At 43.5% G+C, this 24794-nt stretch overlaps 1 protein-coding gene across 2 annotated transcripts in view; it reads left to right on the forward strand.

The window, feature by feature from the left end:
• Window positions 1-24794, forward strand: part of MAEL (maelstrom spermatogenic transposon silencer) — a 40852-nt gene that overhangs the window by 12358 nt on the left and 3700 nt on the right. For both annotated transcript variants that reach the window (XM_075593599.1, XM_075593598.1), the window contains 5 exons: window positions 1153-1207; window positions 1505-1646; window positions 1781-1843; window positions 8951-9083; window positions 17361-17424. In XM_075593599.1, coding sequence (XP_075449714.1) covers window positions 1153-1207; window positions 1505-1646; window positions 1781-1843; window positions 8951-9083; window positions 17361-17424 — 457 coding nt within the window. The remainder of the gene's footprint in view (window positions 1-1152; window positions 1208-1504; window positions 1647-1780; window positions 1844-8950; window positions 9084-17360; window positions 17425-24794) is intronic.

The raw sequence follows: 24794 nt of genomic DNA on the forward strand, positions 1-24794 counted from the left end.
AAATCCAGCTCTTTGCCCATTTCCCCTCCAATCAGATTGCTTGATGGGTCATCAACCACAACTCCAAATTAGGTTGCACAATTTCAATACGTGTACTATGTTGAAGACTTCACTTCTGTTTTCTTCCTTGTTTCCCGTGAGAACCTGCTTCACACTGCAAGTACAGGATTTGCAGCAACACGTTGAAATGGAGCCTGTTTATTTAGACAAGATGGAGTATATTAGGCAGTCACATTTACGACATCCCCGGTCATTGGCTTATGTGACCATTGCTAGTCTATCATAATCTATGATAACCAGAAGCCCAGCCCAGAGCAGCCAGTTTGTATTTTCATAGCTTTACTTTATGTCCAAGTAAAACAAAAACTGGGGTTTTTCTGCTTGCTCTTTTTATGAAGCAAAAGCTACAGTGTTAGCCTGCGCTTATAGTGGCGGCGACGTCACGTCGCTCGAAAACAAATGCATTGACGCCGTCGCAAGCACTTATAGTAAGCGCGGCGTGACGCTGGCGGGCGCAAATTTTTGATGCCGGTCAAATTTGATTTTTCAGAGGCTGTCGCCACGTGACAGCCTCTGAACCAACCAAAGACCTGGTCGCCTGCGACGTCGCCAGAAAGAGAATTACAACTTTCGCTAGCCCGTCGCCGGCACTATAACTTCGGCCTTAGGCTGCGGTCCCAGTGACTGCCGCTGAGCGCACAAGCACCGGCCCCCCAGTCTGCGCACATTCAGCAGCCACGCTGTACTGCAAGATTCCCCACACACACAAAAATTGTGTGTGTGACTTGCGACGGAGCCGTGGCCACGCCCCCGGCGGCGGTTTAGCCAATGAGGGCGAAATCGCCGCGTGAGATCATGGCCACCCCCCACCACGCCCCCTCCCGTCGCAACTTCTCCCTCCCAGGACCGCGTGTGCGGGTGCAGCGCTGTGCACGCGCCGCACCTCCCCCCCCCTCCCCCCCGGCGCGCGTGCACTGGGACCGCAGCCGTAGCCATGCACATTAGACTTTTTAGGGTCTGATATGAGCAAATGCGAAACTATAATTGTCCGGAAACGTGCCGTACATTTAACATGTCACAATCTGTCCTTGTGATGCATATGATTGGGTAGCATTATATTACCAAGATATTAATAACGTGTTTTTCTTTAAGTCAGATGATTTATACAGAATTAAATGGTGTCTGAAGTGGCTAGCTGACAAAGCAGGTAAGACCATATTGTATAACATTTAAAATAAAAAAATAAGTCAGAAGGGGAAATAGATTTAACCTTTTTGAGTGCTGGAGGTACCGAAGTCCCACCGGCACTCCTGATCATGTGACCACTGTGCCATGTGGTCCCATTGAGTGCAAGACCCCGAGACATAGAAGCTACGTCCAGAGTGCCCTCAAATTGTCAAATGTTTCTTTCAGTTAATGCAAACAGGATTGATTTTGTGATTTACGTTATTTATTTTTTTTAATATATGTAAAAAGTAGTAACTGCTGTATTCGTTAAATGCAGGGATGGAAAATAAATTTAAATTGCTGAATGTAGAAGATCTCATTGTAAAACTTTATAAAGACAAGCTTCGGGAGGAGCCTTCAAGAACAAGAGTGTGCAGTTTATTTGAGGTCTCTGAGTGGGATTACGCGAGAAATACTAGGTAACCATAAGTACTCTAACCTGCAGTGCATACACTGTCTATATTTCATTTTATCATTCAGATTTCTTTCTCCTGGCATTTGCGTTTGTGAAAATGCGCTGTAGAGTCAAACAGACCTTCTTGTCTATCTGCAGGTGCAAGTGGCATGAGGAGAAGGATATTTTGTTCTGCTCCCTTGCAAGCTGCAAGAAGATTACGTGAGTAGTTTAGGGATTTCTTTTTTGGAAGCGTCTCTGCATCCCTTCTTTCATGTTTCTGGCTCCCTTAAATTATAGATCATGTGATTATTATTTTTTTGCTAAAAATATGGGTCACATTTCTTTGGGGGACGGGCATGCTAATGTTTTGACTATCAATATTTTGGCTAGGTTGGAAAATGTATATCGAAAAATATTTTATAATAAAGTCCAATAAGGTATGATGCTCAGACTCATTGGCTGTTAAGATAAAGCTATAAACTACATAATGTCTGGAATATCCTTGGTGAGGTGTAATAAGTATACACAGGTAAATGAAGAATAGCGCCTATTTCAGTCCTTACCGATGGCTCCCAAACAGTGGCATAGCTAGAAATACGCGGGCCCCCGGGCAAAAAAACTTCAGGGCCCCATTAATATTAATACGGACTGTAATTTTTTTTTCTCCCTCCCCATCCTCTCCCTGATACCCTCATCTCTCCCCCATCTCATCATCTCTTCCCTCCTACCAATACATAATAAAAAATACACCCACCCTCCCAATACATAATAAATACCCCCCTCCCTAATACATAATAAATACACCCCCCTTCCCAATACACAATACCCCCCTCCCTAATACATAATAAATACACCCCCTCCCCAATACATAATTACCCCCCTCCCCAATACTTAATAAATACACCCCTCCCCAATACATAAAAATACACCCCCCTCCCAATACATAATAAATACACCCCCTCACCAATACATAAAAATACACCACAATACACAATTCCACCCCCCCACCCCCCAATACATACACCACCCTCCCCAATACATAATAAAAATACACCGTATGGGCTCAGGCCGGACCTGGTGGTGACTGGCGGGTCGGCAGCCGCACAAAGCAGTTCCGGTGTGGGACAGTGTGGGAGGGAGAGAAACCTGCAGCAGGTGAGAGCTGGGCCCGGCGGTAACTGCTTTGAGTGGACGCCAGCAACCACTGGGTCCCGGTTTGTGTCAATCTCCCCCCCCCCTGTCGGCCGCAGCATACCAGGGGTACAGCGGGGCCCCCCCAAGAGCGCAGGCTAACAGTGCAGCGTAATAAACATCATCCAATATTGGTAGACTGAAAATTTGGGGCGTAGAAAAGTCCAACCAAACAGTACCAGGGTGTCCGATGTGCGTCCTCATGAAGAACCCTGATATTCCAAGGTGCTGCACCCGAAAGAAGTCCAGGCTTGTTAAGTTAGAATCTGGAGTACATCACGATGCCAGAAGAGGGGACTCCAATAAAAATATATATTTATTGCATCCCGGATTCCAAAGGATACTAAACGCACCTACGCATTTTGCGTGACCGCACTTTATCCAGGTGTAATGTTATTTTGGGGGTTCAATATGAGCTTGTAGGGGTTCTGTGTGTTTTTGTAATGCAAGAGTAAAAATCCGCACACAAATCCACCACAGTGATGACGTCACGCGCCTGCCACCCGTGAGCAAAACATCCACTGGCGCAAGCGCTGGCTCCGTGAATCCCTATTGGCTCCTGTCTCATCGAGCCCAAGAGAATGTGAAAAACTATTGGGAAAAAAACAGCATAAACAAAATTGCTAATATGAATGAACAAACGAGGAGAAAAAGTGTAAGCGCTGAAAAATACTTCCAAAAAAAAATACTCAAGTATGATAAATAACAAAAAAACAATGACAAATCTTAAATAAGCAAATAAAATGAACCAATTTTTTAAAATACACAGATAATGTGAACATTATAAAACCAGTATCATAAAAACCCTTGTAACAAAGAAAAAAGACGGTGTATAATCAGCGCTACAAATTGCAAATAATAAACCTCATTAAGAATACCCCTTAATTAGTGGGCTAGGCTGCCTGGTGAAATACTGATTTGTACAAATCAGATGACAAGATGTGAACAAAGGAAAACGGGCGCCTTACAAGTCCAATGGAGTGAAAATGGAAGTCCAATCGATGAGAAATACTGTCCCAATATTACAGATCATAAAGTACCATGTGGTCTGATGTGGCTCCCGCCGTGCGTTCAGCTATATGTTTTTTCCTCATATAGCTGAACGCACGGCGGGAGCCACATCAGACCACATGATACTTTATGATCTGTAATATTGGGACAGTATTTCTCATCCAATCGACTTCCATTTTCGCTCCATTGGACTTGTAAGGCACCGGTTTTCCTTTGTTCACATAAAAACCCTTGTAAAAAAAAAAAAAAAAAGTTGTATTAATCGAATATTGTGTATCGAAGATTAAATATTCAATACTATATGTATTGATATTTTTATGTAATATATATTCTGTACAACAATTTGTTTGTATATATTTTATAATTATTCCTTTAGAATAGAAATGTATGTATATGAAACCTTATTAAATAAAAAGTTTAAAAAAAATAAAAACCCTTGTAATTGCCTAATCAATACTATACACAACCCAGGATTGTTGAAAAGGTAACCAGCTGGATACAAACTCGCTGAACAACCGTGAAGTCTAATCATTCTTGGGCTCGATGAGACAGGAACCGATGATTGACATAGTCGGCACTTGCGTCGGTGGACTTTTTGTTCATGGGTCGCGGCATGGATCGCGGGTGTGTGATGTCGTCACTATGGAGGATTTTTATATATGCTGATTTTTACTTTTGCATTACACATTGGTAAATTTGCTGATGCATGAAACATGTAGGTGTTTTTTTGTTTTTTTTTTAAGCGAAACTTTACTGGTACCTGCAGCGTTTTGATGGGAAAAATCTCTTAGCTGGTAACGAAAAAGTGACGTCACGCTACTGATGGGCGCACACGTGCATAACGCAATGGTGTAGGCCGCACGGAGGTTGTAGGCCGCACATTCACAGAAGCAGCAGCGGCCGGCACCACCTGCATATGCGAGAGGCCGCCATAGTTTTTTTGTTTTTTTAAATGTGGTTTTCTAAAATTTTATTTTTTCAATTAGTTTTATGTATTATGAGTGATGCCAGTGGCAGCCAGCCATAGGGGGGGGTGGTATTTCTAAAGTACAGCTATAGTTCCGGTAGAAGTGTTAATAATATACTAGCCAGGTGCTCCATCCATGACCATAGCCTCTTGGGTGCAGGGGCTGTATATTTAGAAGGAATCGGGTGTTTATTCATCTTGATAAGTGAACCTTTCTACTCTCCATGGGATCGTTTTGTCGTTCTGCTGCTTTATATTAGAGGAATGATCTGACTTCTGCAAGGTCAATTACTGCTCACAAACGGTGGCTTCCTCAAAGGGCCCCAGCAACCTCACAGCTCTCCCATCACATGCCACTATCTAGACTGCAGATAGAGCCCACCCAGCTGCTGCTGGCTGGAGGCGCTCAAGCACATGCACGGGGGAATTCCAGCGTGTAGGCACAAACCTTTTTGCCGGTGATGAGTCATGGTTTGATGGCTTTGCGGGCCGAGTACGATCAGCTAAACTGAGCACATTTTTCTAGCTACAATCAAAATGCTCAGCAAGTTCTAAAACTGAGTTAGGAAACGAATTTCCATTGACCTATTGTCTCCATCTACACCGATTACATTGTCTTATTGCCCTCCTTTGTCTTATACTGACTATCTAAGATGGTAATGTCTGTGCATGTTATTGATGCTGATGACGATGGAGAAAATGTCAATGTACGTGATGTTGATGATGGCTTCTGTTTATTAAATATCTATAGAGTTTTTATTATTACTGTAATATTGTATTGATCGCTTTACTTGTCATTGCACCTGTATTTTCACAATCGTGACAAACGATCACAGTATCATCACTTTTATCTGAAACATCATATTCATCATTTACGAGCGTAACTCCACTGCCGCCACTTAAATCCATCTTTAACTGCAACATACTGTACTCATCTCCAGAATCCTCATTCATAACCAGTGATAGTTCAGCAGATTCATCAAGTACACCCCCTTGCTCATCAGTCATGAAGTCCCTGTGATTTAAATTTGTGAGTATAACTTTCCCTCTTCAACATCTGACTCTCTCTCTCTTCAGAGTCTAGCAACATGTCACAACGTGTTCGGCACAAATTGCTTTTTTGGGCTGTGTCGAGGATAAGCCTTTTGAAAATGACTTGCTAGTGGTGGGCATGTTGACACTGGCAGCAGTAACCGCCTCAGGCACTGCAGAAGATGACATTGGGGGGTGGGTCCTTGTTTTTATTCCAGTACAACTGACCATTTTATTAACGTTCTCGATCTGCTTCCACGCATTGTCCATTTTAGTTTCAGACGTACTAGCCAGGGATAGAAACCGCCAGCTGACGAACTTTCTCTTTCCCTTTTTATATCACTTCTTGAATAGAATTTCATTGTCTACTAAACAGTGGAGGGGGCGCATTGGAAGTGGGCCTTCTGCAGTGACATTGTGAATGTAATTCATTGACTCTGTCATTGTCCTTCAGCTTATGTTTGCTGTGATGGTTATGCTGATGACTGAGTACTAGTTGTAGCTGGATCATCACCAGTACCACATTTTTTTTTAACTGATTAGATTCTTTCACCACCAATGCAGCCACCACCACAATGAAGTCCACTTAATCTTCCCCTGCCTCTGTCAACTTTCCAAATATTTGTTAATGTCATTTTACTTCACTTTTGTATATGTTATGCAATGGCAGCCAGTGGGTGACTGCTGCTATTAGTCCTGCTGCAGCAGTACAGCACTGGATATATTATCCCTGACTGTCCTTGCCAAAAATTGTCAGTTACAATTAAACTGTTCTGGAAGCTTAATATAAAGATCTTGGGATTATTTTTCCCAGTAATATCAATTTATACCTACTGCTATATATTTTTCAGTTAATAATAATAATAATAATATAATCTAGTACAATCACAGAAATAACATGTGCAGCAGGAAGACGCTGAACCCACTTTACAAAGTCGTCATTTTTGTTGCGGAGCTCCTGTTTTGACCTCTGACCAAACAGGTGGTTCCTGGCCATATTGTCCTTTATTGGTATCCTTTCTCACAACCCAGGGGGGCGCATATGGAAAAAACAACAAGAGAAACAATCTAAGTGCAGACGGTAGAATCAAGTGTGTAATAATTCACTGGATGTCTTGGCTCGTACGTGCAGCCTACTCACAGGGTGACAGTAGTGTATGGGCAACAGGTTACTGGAGATGTATCCAATCTTCTACACACCGACATAGATTCACTCCAACCCGAATTACATTAGGATGATGGAACATGAGGACAGAGAAAAATACTCATGGTGCAGATCAATGATAAAATGGTAATCCTTTATATAGAGACTTAAGAATGCGCACTTACAATAATAAAATGTTAAAACAGCATGTATCACTCAAGTGAATGAAGCATAGGTCGGATAGTGCCGAAGCTCACCCCACCTCCTCTGTTCTGTGTTGTGATGGATTCTGCAACACTCCGCAGTCTGCTGCAGTCCTCTCAGCAGCGTTTGGTAACTCGGCTTCGTTCTCAGTCTCCAATGCATCACGTCACTTCCGGTAGGGCTTCTTTGATTGACAGCGGCTCGGCACTAATCCTCTCCATCTCTGGGCGGTCCTACTCTACGCGTTTCGACAGTAGAGTTTTCGGCTTCGTTGGTATCCTCCCATATCTTTTGTATATGATTGAATGGTATAGCTGAAGGGCGTAGATTTTAAGAAAATATAGTAGATGCTGACTATGCAGATTGTAGCGCGCTACTTTGTCACAGCCAGTACTGACTTGCACTGCGTGAGATTTTTCAATTGGCCTTGAAGATCAGAGGGGATGATTCCTTGTATGTTCCAGTAGGAGGCAGCATTGTTTCTGTTAGAGTTGACCCATACTACTTCAGATGCATGGGTATTGAGACCTCCCCCCGCCCCACTCACACTTTAGAAAATAGGCTTTTTGTGTGGTATAGTAAAGTCAGAAAAGGGGAAGTGATTTTAATGGCTACCTTTTTGAAGATTGGTTGCATACTGCATATCTAAAGCATATGTCTGAGGGGTTATTGCCACTACGAGTTCCAAGGACTCGCTGTGCAAGATCACTTTCCTAATCCTGGGTGGAGAACATTGTCCGATATGTGCGGGGCAGCGACATGGTCCTAATGTAAAAATATTATGGAACACTAAATGGTGGCTGTTTCCCCCTTGGCCGAAGAAGTCCACCCCTCCCTTTTTTGTGGGATTTTTATGCATGTTTCAGTTTGCGTAAATGTCTGGCATTAGTCCTGTGTATTGTCTCTTTATTTTCTTGGGCATTACTCTTGACTACAGGTACTAGAAGTACCTCATATACACTAGAAACTGCTGTAAAATGGTAGGGAATGCTCAGGTCACAATTGCAGGAGGGAAAGCATTATCTGGACACTCCTAAAATCCCAAAGATGCACATACACTATTATCTTAAAGTTTTATCTTAAAGTTTAAAAGTTAATGTGTATTCAAATATTCTCTCCCCCACCTCCCCCACCCAAAAATAAAATGCCTAACCATATCCCCCAATAAGAATCTGAAAGACACGTCCTGTAATATATCAGTAACTAATGCAACTGGCACACTATATTTGATATAAACAAGTGGGATATCATAGTACGTCTGTATAGTCTTGTCGTGTACATTTTACATTGCTTATTTTCCTCAATGTTTGTCGCGTGCTTAGATCTAGTTGTAATGCTTCCCGAAGTAAATATTTCGAACACAGTCTAAAAGGCCCTCATGTAAGGGGCACACTTGAAGGGAGTTCCTCCAAAGTCTGAATTGAAGACCTCGGAATTGGAAGCAACCATTTTGATAGGCTAAAGCCTTCTTGTATTTGACTGTGCAGCAATTAATTAGCATGGCCAAAGATGTGTAATTACTTTGGGCAGTTTACTGGGATTTCTGAAGTGTACCCATTGTCTTTTTCTGAAGACCTGATCTGGAGGATTAGTTGAAGAATTATACTTAATAGAAGTGTTACTACACACGACACACACCAAAAAAAGTTTAAAACCAATGGTTTTCAGGCATAATACGTTTTTCAAAAGAACTGTTTTTATTTGCATTTTTTTCCAGGTGAATGTCTGCAGAATTGTTTAATTTATTGTACTGTACTACTTGTACTTTTGTTTCCAGGTATTGTATTAGCAGAGCGTTGGCACCTGTGTATGGAATTAATCTTACACCTGCCCACTTGCCCACCCGAGAGAAGGACGTCCAGAATTCTGGGAATCCTAAAATTGTTGTCCTTGATGCCAAACGGTTTCAAGTAAGTTGATCACTTCTTAATCCTCCCAGCATTTTCTTCCTCTTTAGCTTCCCTATTGCAACTACTGTGACTGAGTCCTCCTGTTGTAGGTATGCAATAATGGTAATAGCCTTGGTTAAAGCATCAGCGGGTCCCAGAAACTGAACTGCATACCTTTCTTTTCCAGTGACCCCCTGGCTCCTGAGCTACTTATTGGTAAAGATAGTGCTGGTAGTTTTTTAGAATTCAAATACTGTAGCACAGGCCATTAGGGGGTAGATTTTAAACCTCCATTTGCTATGCACTACCAGTGGTAAGTGTTTTGAGAACCAGGGTTCCCATCTGTTGTGTGTATTATAATATAATTACAATGTCATCAAGATACACTCACCAATGCTTAGAAGATTCGTTGCGTTGTGCCTTTATCAAGGCTACATTGGAGCTGAAACGTTGATTGGAACGCAATAAATCTTCAATTGGTATTGGCGAGTGTCTGCCTTAATGATATCTTGTATTCTACGGTATCTTGTTTTTGCATTCTGGATTACAGTGCACACCATGGTTTTTAGCTGCTGTTGGTTGGGGTGCCCGTTTACCAATAATATTGTGTTTGTGTTTTTAATGATCTACGTAACAGAACTGAGAAATTATCAATAAAAAGAATTGCTCGTAACTGATGCAAACAGTATGTGTTGTCCTACGGCAGAGCAGCGGCTGCAAAAAGGGCCTTATATTGAGAATGTTAGGCTGGCAGCAGCTGCACTACACACTGACCACGCGCCTGCAGGAGGACAACATGGCCAGTCCGAGATTTATCCTCGTATCAAACGCTTCCCGGACTGAGGTCTACTGCTGCTTCATATCAGGCTGCTTGTACGAGTACTAGGTACTTTATTACTCGCATCATCATGACTGCTTTGCAAACTGATGCTGCCCAGGAGAGCATGACTAGCACCCACATCATCATCATAAATATCACTGTTAAGTCTAGTGATGCCTGTGACTTATTGTCTCCACCTCCACCTGTAGCATTGCTGTGTTGTCTGATTGCGGTAACCGCCCTTTGTGTAATGTTGCCTACCACTTTGTGTGTTTGGTAGCGGATTATGTGCGCTCTTAGAGGTGCCTGGTTTACCCCGTTTCACAACTACTACTGTTCTACTTAAACATGTAGCTTCAGCCAGATCCTTAGAATTGAAAATAAAGCAGAAGTATGGGCAACGGGAGGCGTAACTGGTGGCTGTGGTCGTCCATGTTGTGGTGCAGGTGCTGTTGGCCCTGGAAAGGTTGACGATATCGCAACAACTAGAACCACGATTGATGAATTGTTGTTGTGCTGACATCTGTGTAACAGAGCATGTTTCCTTCCTCCTCAACATCAATGCATGTGATGGCTGCGGTTTATTTAATAATGACTATACAGGGTGGTTGTTGTTCGTAGTAGTAGTATTACTGCTTGTATTGATCGCTTTACTTGTCATTGAATCTGTATTTTCACAATCGTGGAGAACGAACACACTATCATTTATCTGAAACATTATCATATATTAATCCTTGACCAGGGCACCACTCCAGTGCCGTTTAAACTCTTATCTTTAACAGCATCTGCAACATCCTCATCAGCAGAATCCTCATTCATAACAAGTGATATTTGAACAGATGATTCATCCAGAACGCCCCCCTGCTCCTCAAAGTCAGGTCCTTGGGATGTAGTTTGTGACAATGACTCAGTCTTCAACATCTGACAGTTTTAACAGCTCTTTAGAGTCTAATAACATAAATGTCAGAACTTGTTCTGCACTAATTGCTTTTTTTGGACTGTGACAAGGATAAGCCTCTTGGAAATGACTTACTGTAATAGTAATAGTGACAGGCATGTTGTTGACACTGGCCGCAGTAACGGCCTCGGACGTGCTGGTGTGGTGGTGGCGGGCCTGGGTTTTTCTTTTTTTCTCTGTACAACTGAGCGTTTTATTAGCATTCTCCATTTTAGTTTCAGAAGTACTATCTAGGTGATAGGGACATAGCCGGCTGTCCTGAACTTGCTTCCCTTTTTATATTTCTTCTTGACTGGGATTTCATTGTTTGCTGGACAGAGGAGGAGAAGTGGGTCTTCTGCAGTCAGATTGTTATTACAGTAATGGGGATACATTGACCTTCTGCTTATACTTGCCGTGACTGTTATGACTGCTGAGTACTAGTCAGGGCCGGCTGGGATGTTTGCGGGGGGATCAGTGTAGGTACATGTGAGGTGCCTGAACTCTTACCTTCTTCCCCCGGCATGGTCCCTCTTTATGAGGTGCCTGAACTCTTACCTTCTTCCCCCGGCATGGTCCCTCTTTATATGAGGTGCCTGAACTCTTACCTTCTTCCCCCGGCATGGTCCCTCTTTATATGAGGTGCCTGAACTCTTACCTTCTTCCCCCGGCATGGACCCTCTTGATATGAGGTGCCTGAACTCTTACCTTCTTCCCCCGGCATGGTCCCTCTTTATATGAGGTGCCTGAACTCTTACCTTCTTCCCCCGGCATGGTCCCTCTTTATGAGGTGCCTGAACTCTTACCTTCTTCCCCCGGCATGGACCCTCTTTATATGAGGTGCCTGAACTCTTACCTTCTTCCCCCGGCATGGTCCCTCTTTATATGAGGTGCCTGAACTCTTACCTTCTTCCCCCGGCATGGACCCTCTTTATATGAGGTGCCTGAACTCTTACCTTCTTCCCCCGGCATGGTCCCTCTTGATATGAGGTGCCTGAACTCTTACCTTCTTCCCCTGGCATGGACCCTCTTTATATGAGGTGCCTGAACTCTTACCTTCTTCCCCCCGGCATGGTCCCTCTTTATATGAGGTGCCTGAACTCTTACCTTCTTCCCCTGGCATGGACCCTCTTTATATGAGGTGCCTGAACTCTTACCTTCTTCCCCTGGCATGGACCCTCTTTATATGAGGTGCCTGAATTCTTACCTTCTTCCCCTGGCATGGTCCCTCTTTATGAGGTGCCTGAACTCTTACCTTCTTCCCCCGGCATGGACCCTCTTTATATGAGGTGCCTGAACTCTTACCTTCTTCCCCTGGCATGGACCCTCTTTATATGAGGTGCCTGAACTCTTACCTTCTTCCCCCGGCATGGTCCCTCTTTATGAGGTGCCTGAACTCTTACCTTCTTCCCCCTGGCATGGACCCTCTTTATATGAGGTGCCTGAACTCTTACCTTCTTCCCCTGGCATGGACCCTCTTTATATGAGGTGCCTGAACTCTTACCTTCTTCCCCTGGCATGGTCCCTCTTGATATGAGGTGCCTGAACTCTTACCTTCTTCCCCCGGCATGGACCCTCTTTATATGAGGTGCCTGAACTCTTACCTTCTTCCCCCGGCATGGACCCTCTTTATATGAGGTGCCTGAACTCTTACCTTCTTCCCCCGGCATGGTCCCTCTTTATATGAGGTGCCTGAACTCTTACCTTCTTCCCCCGGCATGGTCCCTCTTGATATGAGGTGCCTGAACTCTTACCTTCTTCCCCCGGCATGGTCCCTCTTTATATGAGGTGCCTGAACTCTTACCTTCTTCCCCCGGCATGGTCCCTCTTGATATGAGGTGCCTGAACTCTTACCTTCTTCCCCCGGCATGGTCCCTCTTTATATGAGGTGCCTGAACTCTTACCTTCTTCCCCCGGCATGGTCCCTCTTGATATGAGGTGCCTGAACTCTTACCTTCTTCCCCCGGCATGGTCCCTCTTTATATGAGGTGCCTGAACTCTTACCTTCTTCCCCCGGCATGGTCCCTCTTGATATGAGGTGCCTGAACTCTTACCTTCTTCCCCTGGCATGGTCCCTCTTTATATGAGGTGCCTGAACTCTTACCTTCTTCCCCCGGCATGGTCCCTCTTGATATGAAGTTCTGTCTTTTTTATTTTTTTTTTTTTTTTTTTTTTTGTGTGTCAGTTACAAGGGCTCCTAGATACCATTTTTATTATGAATATATGGGTACTATTGATAGAGGGCAGAGTCCCTATCAATCGTGGGTACTTCGGTATTTTTTGGAGTAAAATTGTTTTCTGAGATGTTTTCTGAAAATAAACTCCTATACATTGAATATGTAACCCTTTTTTGGAGCACTTTTTTTCACAGGATCCCGCAGGCACATTGTTATTGTCACAAAAATGGACTCCGCTTTCATTAACTTTAGGCAGGATCTTCTCTGACCTATTTCTGAAAATAAAACGGGGCCTGACCGGGGCTATCAAAATGCACTCCCTCTGCTGGCGTAGACTAATCACCCCATTTTTATTTCATCTGTTGTAGAAAGGCACACTCTACATTGTCAGCCTTTGTACGACACGTCCAAGTGACCAATCCCAGGATTCCTTTGGCACACTAATTTAAAAAAAATGCAAGCTGTTCCTGTATTACGGTTTAGTTACTGTAATTACATGAGGAGGAAAAAGCCGTTTCTTACGCTACTTTAGGACACCACCCTTTTGGTTTCATTTTTTTTACATGAAAAAAAAACGAAAATGTATTGAATTTAATATATATTTTTTTAATATTGACGACTGGTTTTATTTTTGTCATTTGAAATATGGTTATTCCAAATAATTTGTTGCATACTATTGCATACTGCATGTACAGTTTGGCAAATGACTCCTTATTATTTGCATACTAATTAGATTGGTGAGGTCTCATCACCAAATATCCACATGGGTCCAATGACCATTTGAAATTACACTTGTTATTACTGTCTTGTTTTCTAGGTTACACACCAGGACATGGACCCCAAAAATGTATTGTATAAAGGTTTTAAAAATGTGCAAATTGCATTGGTCCCTGGGTAACAATTACACCCGGATACTAGGAGGGGACCCCCGCAGCTGTCAAATGATGGTATAGATATAGGTGCTCCCTAGGTAGGTATAGGTAATCAACGAACAGAGAAAAGAAACCTAGACTGGCACTCAAAACATCTAGTGGGTGGAATGTGAAGGAGTTAAAACTTAACTTTATTAACCACTTAAAATGATGGGGAATAAAACGAGTATTAAACGCTTAGATCCTGGGTATGAACATGCATTACAATGTTCTGGATCAAAAATAGAGATTACAAGAAAACTCATAAATAGTGTCTTGCAATCAAAACAAGTGAATGCGATACAACACTTGTAAGGGTAACCAGAGTTAAAGCACTCTGCTGCAGTAGTAAATACCAGTGCACGGACCCTGAAGACACAATGAAGCAACGGACATGGAAGCAGATCCTAGCCAGGTCTGCAAATAGCCAGGAAAATAATCGTGGCAAGGTGACCCAAATTGCTAGCTAGGTGTGTACTGCAAATGGCGATACGCACGTCCCATAACCCTGCGGCGGCAAGTGACGCCGCGTTGCCATGGCGACGCATTCAGAAGCCTCCTGAATGCGTTGCCATGGAGACGCATTCAGAAGCCTTCTGAATCGCAGTAAGTTGAGGTTGCAGAGGCCTTGCGCTGTCTCCCAGCATTTAACTTAAATGCCTCAGGGAAGAGTGCGGGGCCTCTGCAACCGCCACGCCCCCCCCCCCCCCCCCCCCCTCAAAAAAAAAATCACCTGGTCAGTGGTTTTGCTCTTGGCCCTGAAATTCAGGTGTAAACTTTATTCTTTTCCTAATCTCACCCGCTTTGTGTCAAATTTAAGAAGGGCCACTTCAGTTTCACTCAAAATGCATAACACTTTGGGACACGTCTGCTTCTATCCAGGCGATTCCCTGGGCCCGACGTCATATGAAGGAAGTCCAGCAAGATTGTTCGATGATATGGAAGATGAGACTGGAGTCCTTGGATTTGCATACTCTAAAGCTCGCTTTGTTGGTGTGAGAAACCTGGCAGCCTACTGGAAGTGTAGAGATTCCCATAATGGAAAATCCAGACTTCAGGTGCCAGCCAGAGAGGGGGAGGTGCAGGTGCATCTGAGTACCAGCAAGGCGCAATGTGGCGATGGGGGTGTGGGGTTACACCCCAAAGGGCCAACTCTTTTGAGTGAGGTTAGGAAAATGGGAGCCTGACTAAGGGATTGTGTGCATGTGCCAGCTACCTGGGGGCAGGTACCAAAGTGTTTCCCACGTTAGCTGGCAAAAGGTAATTGGGTATAGCTAATTGTGAACCAATGTATGAGACCCAATGTTAGGGATAGAGCCCAAATCCTATCAAACTGATTGTCAGCTCTATGCCCAATGTTGTTCGTGACTTTACCTGACTGATGCCTGATGAATTGCTAATCCGAATCCTGATTACTTCATTGCCCCATTCCCACGTAAGTGTATATATTCTGTGTTATTTGTTCAATATTGTGTGTTAACCTTCCCTGAAGGAATAAACTTTCTTTATCATATCGCAGTCGCATTCAATTCGACCCAGTTACTTTGGTGTATATTATAACCCTGTAAGCTATCGTGTCACGCAAGGCAGCTGTCAGAAGTCTGGAACCTTTCCTACAATATGTTAGACGTGAAAGGAGTATAGATAGCGATCTAAACTCTCATCGACTAAATGGCGTGGATTTGAGAATCCAGTCACAGAACACTACGGTCGTAGCTTGTATGAACAAATGGAGGAACGAAAAGTCGGTCTCTTATGCACCACACTCAATTTTTTTCAAGTGGTCGGGAAAGAACGTGAGCTGTATTTCAGCAATCCACATTCCGTGAGCTTTGAATTACAAAGCAGATTTTCCCAGGAGGTACAAGATTTATCTAGCGGAATAGGAATTTAAATCCTCTAATTTTCCAAGAAGCGGTACAGAGATGGAGCCAGTCTAGCATAGACCTGATGGCTACCAGAAGGAATCAAAAAACATGATTTATTTATTTTTTGCTTGAGATTCTGAGAGCTTCAACCGTTCTATTTGCAGAGTAGGGCTTCTGAAGCATGTTCTGTCTGAAGATCTTAAACCAACATTATTGACATCAGTCAGTGGTGGCAATGAAGATACTGTGTGGTGTTCCTGCAGATTACCTTGTAATAAGTATCCTAGTCAGTGGACTTGTACAGATATTGTCATGTGTATCAGTAATACTGTGTGTATATAAGTAATCAGCCTCATGGAAATGTTCTGTGTAAATTAGGGAATGACTGTATTTGCACTTTAATGGGTTCTGGGGGGGGGGGGGGGGAATTCCGAGAGCAGGATGGCCTGTTGCACCACTGCAGTTTCAGGATAGCTCAAACTAGTAGGTGAGGAAGCCAGGCCAGGATTTGTACTGGTTCCACACAAGAGGTTTTTGATAAGGTTCCACATGAGGTTGGTGTACAAAATAAAGCAAATTGGACTCGGTTAAAGTATTTGCACCTGGATTGAAAGCTGGTTGAAGGATAGACAACAGAGCATTCTCCTAAATGGAACAATTTCAGGTTGGGCTAAATTCATGAGTGGAGTACCTCAGGGATCGGTACTGGGGCCCCTGCTTCTTAACTTGTTTATTAATATCGAGAGCAAAGTCGCCATCTTTGCTGATAATACTAAATTGTGTAAGGTAATAGAATCAGAACAGGATGTAATTTCTCTCCAGAAGGAATTGAGGAGACTGGAAACGTGGGCAGGTAAATTGCAGATGAGGTTTAATACAGATAAATGTAAATTGATGCATCTGGGAAACAAGAATAAACCGGCAACTTACAAATTTTAAATGGGGATTTTAGCAGCGGATCTGCTGCAACGAGGTGTCACGGCGACACGCCAGGGGGCCTTATGTCCCATTCTGGGTACATTGAAGAAAGTTTTAGAGAGCAACTTTCCTGCTAGATTTTAGACACCATAATTTGTCCCCACTTAAGATTGGGGCTTGCTTTTGTAAATCCCCATTGTTGTGTATCTGCATTAGTGGGACTTAGACACCACTTGATTCCCTTCTAGTGTCTCTATCTCAGTACAGCGGTTTCTCCCTACTAAACTTTATTGGAATGCAGATTTTTTTTATATGGCTAGTTCATGGTACCCTTTGTGGTTTTAATTCAATATGTTGTCTGCTTCACTGGTCTATTTTTCTCTTCTTTGTATAGCTATAGTCCACTGATGGAAAGAGCAGGGAATCTTTTATTGAGGATTGGTGTATCCTGATTTTGGGGGGGTTTATGCCCCATGCTTTTAATTCTGTTATGTTGTACTGCCATGGGGAGGCTAGGAGAAAGGGAATATTTTTTTTTTTTAGTACTTATTTCCCAAACCTCACTGAATGTTCTGTGGCATGTAGCACATATTGTGAAATCCTTTTGTTGGTTTAAAATATGTATTCTGAAGTATAAATGTGCTTAGTTTTCATCTTTGTTCTGCAGAATCGTATGGACTCCAGATATTTCTACGATAATCCTTTGAATTCAGGAGCGGCAGATGTAAATGGTGAGTAACACAATGAGAATGAAATATGTAGTGCAGTATTCCTATGTGAGACATTATGTTAGCTTTGTACATAATTAAGTTAATTTGGTTGTTAAGCATTTGAGTTGTGCAACAGTCTGCTTTAAGCATACTGCATTGCTTTTAAAGAGCCAATCCCAAGGGTGACAGATTGTTTTTACTAAATTTCTGTTGAAGCTGAACCCCATTAATTTCAGCTCCGGGGGCCCCCTGCTTCCGAAGCTACTTACCTGCGAATTATATGCCGGTAGCAACTGTCCTCGGTTAGCAGCATTCACAATGTCCGCTGTTCAGTGCTCAGGCCCTGCGGGCAAATAGGGAGCCGTGACATCCGTACATCGATGTTTATCTTGCTGAGCCAGAGCAGCATACTGGCACCTACTTCAGAGATAAGTATCTCCGGAAATAGAGGGTCCGCAAAGCTGAAATTAACGGGGTTCGGTTCCAAAGATTCGCGGTGTCACGGGGGAACAGGGATTTACACCTTTTATATCAGGATCATATCATTGAGCTAAACCAAGAAGTAAAACAAATTGCAATTTATTCCTTAGAAACACACACACGCACACAATGGATTATGATATACAGGAGAAAACACTTACTGGGGGTCTGGGCTACAAAACTAAACTTTCCTAGTTGAAATAGTCCATAAAACAAAGTCTTCAGGTTGACCGGGACGTAGCCTGAAAAGTCCTGGAACTCAAATCGGCATGAAGTTCCTGACGCCACCGTTGTATCTGATCCGGAGATGCCAAAATCCCTTGACCGGGAGACAGTACCAAACGTCCTGGTACTCTTTCCGTCGTGTAGTCCCAGACGCGACCGCTACGTTCTCTTATCAGAACTTGGCCCCGAAAAGTGGGACATTTTCAGCCCTGAAATTTCTGAGGCCGGCTCGCGTCTATTTCTCCCAGAGCATCTTTTGGTCAGTTCAAACTTGCCGCTGCTGTTTTGGCGCTTAGAATCTGAGGTCCGGATTGGCTGCTGGGTTTCTTATAGTATTTCAGATTCATTCATGAAATTAAAACACAATGCACACAGAGCGCACCGGGGATTAGATATAAAATAATATTTTAATACAATAAATATAGTCAAATAGACCCCAAAAAAGTGTCGCCAAATAATATGCACAATACAATAATAACCATAAAATATATGTATAAACACAATCCCACACAAGTGGGAAAAAGCCCAGAGTGAGTTCTAAGATTAGAGCAAAGCAACAGGGCACACAAACACCAAAATACAAATAAAAACAATCGCTGTGAGTTCTATCAACACCCTGGTAAAAAAAAAAAAAAAAACACAATGAGGGGAATGGATACTAACCAAGTGGCAGCGGATGGCCTGTGTGAACACGAAAAAATCTGGACAGCGTCAACGCACCGCAGATCTCTCCGCTAACACTTCCTAATCGTTCCCTTCCAGTCAATGTGCACATGCGCAGAGCAACCTCCCGTGACCTCTACGCGTTTCGCAACCACGTGCTTCGTCAGGAGAACACATCAGGGGTTGCTCATACGCATTAAATAACACTCGCAGCCAATGAGGCTGCTAATGAGCAAACGGGCACAGCCAATAGAGAGTAAATCACAGACTCTAAATATGACGAATACTAAGTGCTGATACAAGGCATATATATGCCAACAACACCTGAATGAACCTCCAAAATAAAAACATAACCCATAATGGTGTGATATATACATGAACTCATAATAAACAAGTGTTAATAAAGATACTCTTTGAGAAAGCGCTATTCCAGCACGGAACGCGTCGGATATATCCCTGCACCACCATGTTGTACACCCTCAATAAATATTTTTTTTTTTTTTTAAGTAATTTTGCTTAGCCCCGGATTTTTTTTTGTTTGGACTGGCTGTGCTTCGCTTCCCCCACATGGATCTTCATTTGTATTGTATATTGGCTGGATGCACGCTTTTCTGGGATGGTACACCAACAGCTATTTCAATTATGATGACTACTGGCGAATACATTATACTCTAGGGTTGCTGCCCATTGTATAGGGACGTGCCGAATACACTGATGTGTACTTACACCGGTGAATTCAGGCAGGGTTCCCTTGAACATACAGGCAGCAGATAATCTATTAATGAGCTCTACAATCAAGATATACTCAGCTGTTTGTTCTTATATACCCGTTCCATAGTCCGTTCAAGACTTGTTATATATCACTCCAAGACCTCACACTCGGATGCACTGAATTCGGAGGAGGTTCCTCTTACAGCTGCTTCTTTGGTATTTGTGTGCCCTGTTGCTTTGCTCTAATCTTAGCACTCACTCTGTCTTTTCCCCACTTGTGGGGGATTTTGTTTATACAGTACATATATTTTATGGTTATTATTGTATTGTGTATATTATTTGACACTTTTTCTGTGGTCTATTTGACTATATTTATTTTATTAAAATATTATTTTCTATTCTTTCCGTGGTGCGCTCTGTGTGCATTGTGTTTTTGACGTTTTGGGAATTCCCAAGAATAGGGGCGTTTTGGGGAATGGCTCCTCCCGTGTAGCTGCAAACGGATTATCTCAACTGAATGGATTGACGGCACGAGTGCAGAGAACTTAACTACTTGTCATTCATGAAATACTACAACCAATCCGAGCCTGGGAACTTTACAACCAGCCAATCAGAGGGCTGCCAGCCTTATAAAGCCGGACAAGCGGTTCTTCTGAATGTAATGAGGGCATGCGCGAGATTGCCACCTTAGCCACTTGTTATTCAGAATCCACCCGCTGGGTTAGGTACCTCTAAGTCCGGGAACGAAAATGCTAGCCGCGATGGCCGGCATTGTTTCCCGGACGTGGGTACTCCACCTAACCATCCTGCCCAAATGGCTTTAACACCTCGCAGTATCTGTGGCTTTGAAGTACAGACCTAGGGCAGACTCCGTGGCATCACAAATTGGTAGCCCACTAGCCCCCTCAGAGTACCGTCTTTGAACGTCCCAGCTTATAAGTATAATACATTTACAAACACCTCTGTTTACAAAAAATATACTTTTACCTTGTCTAAGTCTTTTGGGCTATGAGGGGTAGAATGGGACTATATACTTTTATTCCCACTAGCCATATCCCTCATACACTGTAAACCTGACTGAGACTGGCAACCTTATAGCCACATTGGCTAATAAAATTTTTATACAACATAAAAGAAAAATGGGAAATATTTTTAAAGTCCCACAGTGAAAGGAAAAGATGCTTAGCTTCAATCCCAGAGCTGTAGCTCCTTCCCTTAAGGAAACCTAATTTTCCTGATCACCCTGGTAGTGGTCACCATTGGGGTTAATCCCTTCTCACTCTAGGTAGGACAGGAAATAGACTTTTGCAGGTAGGCCATATAAGGCCCCTCCCTCTACCTGCACCTCAGTCTTTTTCCTGTCCTCACAGCTAGGAGTAGGATTTTTATTTTCTAACAGGACTCACCTACTGCACCTTGTGCAGATAGCCAGGGTCTCAGCCTCTCTGCCCTGAAGCTCCGGTCGACGCGCCCTACGGGTGGCAAGACGGAGACCCCTTAGAGTCGGGGGAGCCCCTGTTGGGGGGGGGAGCAGCTGCAGCCGCGGGCGGGGAAGCTTAGGTGCAAAGCCCAGGACCGATCGAAGGCGCACAGCAGCTGCAGCTGGGAGCCGTGGAGGCCCAGACTCACCGCATAAGCGTCTGGTACGCTGCGGTAAAGTACCCAGCAGCCCGCACAGGCGGAGGGGGGAGCAGCCATAGCTGCGAGCAGAGGAGGCTCAATTGACCGCACTAGCGTCTGGAACGCGGCGGTGAACTACCCCAGGAATTCTGCTGCGAACCGAAGGGTTCATATTGACCGCATGTGTATCTGAGATACTGCGGTAAAAGGGTACAGTGCACGCGGCCGCTCGGGAGCGCGCGCGTCATGGAAGGCTGGCAGATGCGTGCACAGACACGCGAGCCGTGCACGAGCACTTGATGACGTCAGAGAAGCGACGACCACACTGTGTGTATGTGTGAGTGAAAGCTGCAGCATGGAACGCTCAGCAGGGAGAAGCCAAGGGCTAGATATGGATTCAAAAATGGAAACACCCAAAACTTCAGTTCCCAAGACTAGGTGAGTCCTTAGTTTTAGTTCTACATGGGAAAGAGAGATGGTATATATATATGCATTAGGGTGTATGTTTAGTATTTATTTTGTTTTTATAATTTAGTTCGGTGGTTACCCTCCCAGAAGCAGAATCTTCAAAAGAGACAGGGGAATCCCTGCAACATAAAAGAAAGGTTGCTAAAAAAAAACGAAATGGTGTTCAGCTTGTGAGAAACCAGCTCTAATAGGGAAGAAATTATGTAAAGATTGTCTTAAGACAGCAGCAGGTGATGCTAATGAACAGATGAGCACTTTCCTTGTATTGATGAAGGAGGCAGTTAAACAGTGTGGATGAAGCAGTCCAGCAAGCTGTTAACCCTACGCAAAAAAGATCTAGATCCCAAACCAGTCTGGATAGGGGTAAAGGTTTTTCGTCAGATGAGTCTGAAATTGATTGTTTTCAAGTATCAGAGGGAGAAATGGATTCATCAGATCAAGATATTCAGGAGGAAGAATCTGAATTTGATGTAGAAGTAGTGGATCCACTTATCAAAGCCATGAGAGAGGAGTTAGCCCACAAGAAAGATAAACTTTTTGGGGCAAGACAAAGAAAGGGTAGAGTTTTTCCTATCCACCAAGTGATTAAAGACCTCATTCAGGTGGAATTGGCCCGACCAGACGCCAAAATATTTGCGCCTAAAAGATTTGGGAAGATGTATCCATTCCCGCAAGAAGAGGTAAAAAATTGGGATGTTAGCCCAAAGGTGGATACTGCTATTTCCAGAATAGTAAAAAAAGACCACAATCCCTATAGAGGAAGCGGCGTCACTAAGGGACGCTATGGATAAAAGGATGGATTATGTATTGAAAAAAGCATATGTTACCGCAGGAACAGCCTACAAACCAGCCATAGCAACTACGTCAACAGCAAGGGCTATGCGAGTGTGGATTGCCAACATTGAAGAGGCAATAGACAAAGGCGTAAAAAGAAGTGCTATTCTTAAGGCACTGTCAGAAGTAAAATGGGCAACAGATTACATAGCAGAAGCCTCATTGGATGCAGTAAAATTAGCTGCTAAATCTATGGCGCTGGCGGTATCAGCAAGAAGGGCTTTATGGCTCAGGCAGTGGATGGCTGACACAGCATCAAAGAACACCTTGTGTGCATTACCATTTGAAGGTGAATTCCTCTTCGGCAGCAAACTAGATGCAATAATAACGAAAGCATCAGGAGGGAAGAGCACTTTCTACCTCAGGAATACAGAGCCAGAAGATTCGGCTTCCAACAGACTAATAGAAATCAGTATAAAGAAGCAAAGGCATATAAGCCTGGTAGGTCTTTTCCAAGGCAAACAACATGGAGAGGTGGCCAGAATCGGCTTTTTCGTGGCTCCAGAGGAAGAGGATCATTCACAAAGAATAAATCCACATGAAGGTCAGAGGGCCCAGCAGTTGTCTGTAGGAGGGCGGCTGAGAAAGTTTTCCGCAACATGGGCCCAAACAATACAGGACGAGTGGGTATTACAGACCATTCGTCAAGGATACAGTATAGAATTCAGGGAGATACCAAGAAGGAATATGGGCGTAATAACATGGATACAGTCCAAAGAGAAAAAAAGACAGATGAATTCGGCTTTAAAGAAATTATTACAAGCAGAAGTAATAAAAAAGGTACCTCAGGAAGACAGAGGAAGTGGAATTTATTCCAGGATTTTTTTAGTAAAAAAAACCTACAGGGGATTACAGAGCAATCCTAGACTTAAGAAGGATAAATTCATTCTTGAAGATAAGAAAGTTCAAGATGGTGTCTTTAAATCTGATTATTCAGGAGGTACAACCAGGAGACTGGATGGTGGCGATAGACTTAAAAGACGCTTATCTACATGTGCCCATAGCAAAAGGACATCAAAGATTCCTAAGGTTTGCAGTAAATCAGGATCATTATCAGTATACAGCACTACCATTTGGTCTGGCAACCTCCCCAAGGTCGTTTACAAAGGTTCTAGCCCCTCTAGTGGCAGAAATGAGAGAAAGGGGGGTAGAGATATACCCTTACCTGGACGACATCTTGGTAAAATCAAAGGATCTGGAGAAACTCCAACAAGACCAGAGAATGGTAATAACCTTCCTAGAACATCACGGTTGGTTAATAAACAGAGACAAGAGCCATCTCGTACCCACTCAGCTGTTAAGATTTCTGGGCGTAGAATTCGATACAGAAAAAGGAGAAGTGAGACTACCAGAGTCAAAGAGGCAAGACATAGCCGTACAAACAAGGAGGCTCAGGGAAGCTACCAGGACTTCAGCAGAAGAATGCATGAAACTCCTAGGGAACTTCACTTCAACATTAAGTGTCACAAAATGGGCAGCGCTACATATGAGACCACTGCAAAACAATTTTCTACAACAATGGAACGGGAATCACAAAGACACAAGACAAAGAATCTTGTTACACCCACACACAAAACAGGAGTTAAAGTGGTGGGAAGATACCCAAAACCTGGAGAAAGGGAAAACGCTACAACCAGTACACTGGTTAAAAATTACAACAGATGCGAGCAAGACAGGTTGGGGGGCCCAGATGGGAGAAAAGGTGGTGCAAGGAGCCTGGGGAAATCAGGGAAAGCACCTGCCATCAAATCTACTGGAATTAAAAGCAGTACAAAGGGCCCTAGAAGCTTTCCAAGACCATATAAGAGGTGGCTGTATAAAGATAGAATCAGACAACAGGTCAGTTGTCAAGTATATAGCCAAACAAGGAGGAACCAGGAGCAGAAAGCTGATGAAGCTCACAGCAGAAATACTCTGTTGGGCAGAGTGCCACTTGTCAGATATTACAGCCATACATATCCCAGGACTGGAAAATGTCACAGCAGACTTTCTAAGTCGGAACATCATACACCCAGGAGAATGGGCATTAGATCCAGAAGTATTTCAAGAACTGGTAGAGCGATGGGGTCAACCAGACATCGATCTCATGGCGACACACCAGAATCGCAAAGTAAGGAACTACTGTGCCAGACAGTTTCATCCAAGCGCACAAGCTATAGATGCTCTCAGTCTCAAGTGGGACTTCAAGTTGGGATACCTGTTCCCTCCAATTCCTCTGATTCCGAAAGCAATCAGGAAAATCAGGGAAGACAGAGCAGAGGTGATATTCATAGCACCATACTGGCCAAGAAGGCTTTGGTTTACACACCTGGTAAATATGGCAGTAGATACACCATGGCACATACCAGATCGCAAAGGCCTGATGAGACAAGGGCCAATATGTCATCCGA

The sequence above is a fragment of the Ascaphus truei genome, chromosome 3 (genome assembly GCF_040206685.1).
Source record: "Ascaphus truei isolate aAscTru1 chromosome 3, aAscTru1.hap1, whole genome shotgun sequence".
Classification (NCBI taxonomy): Eukaryota; Metazoa; Chordata; class Amphibia; order Anura; family Ascaphidae; genus Ascaphus; species Ascaphus truei.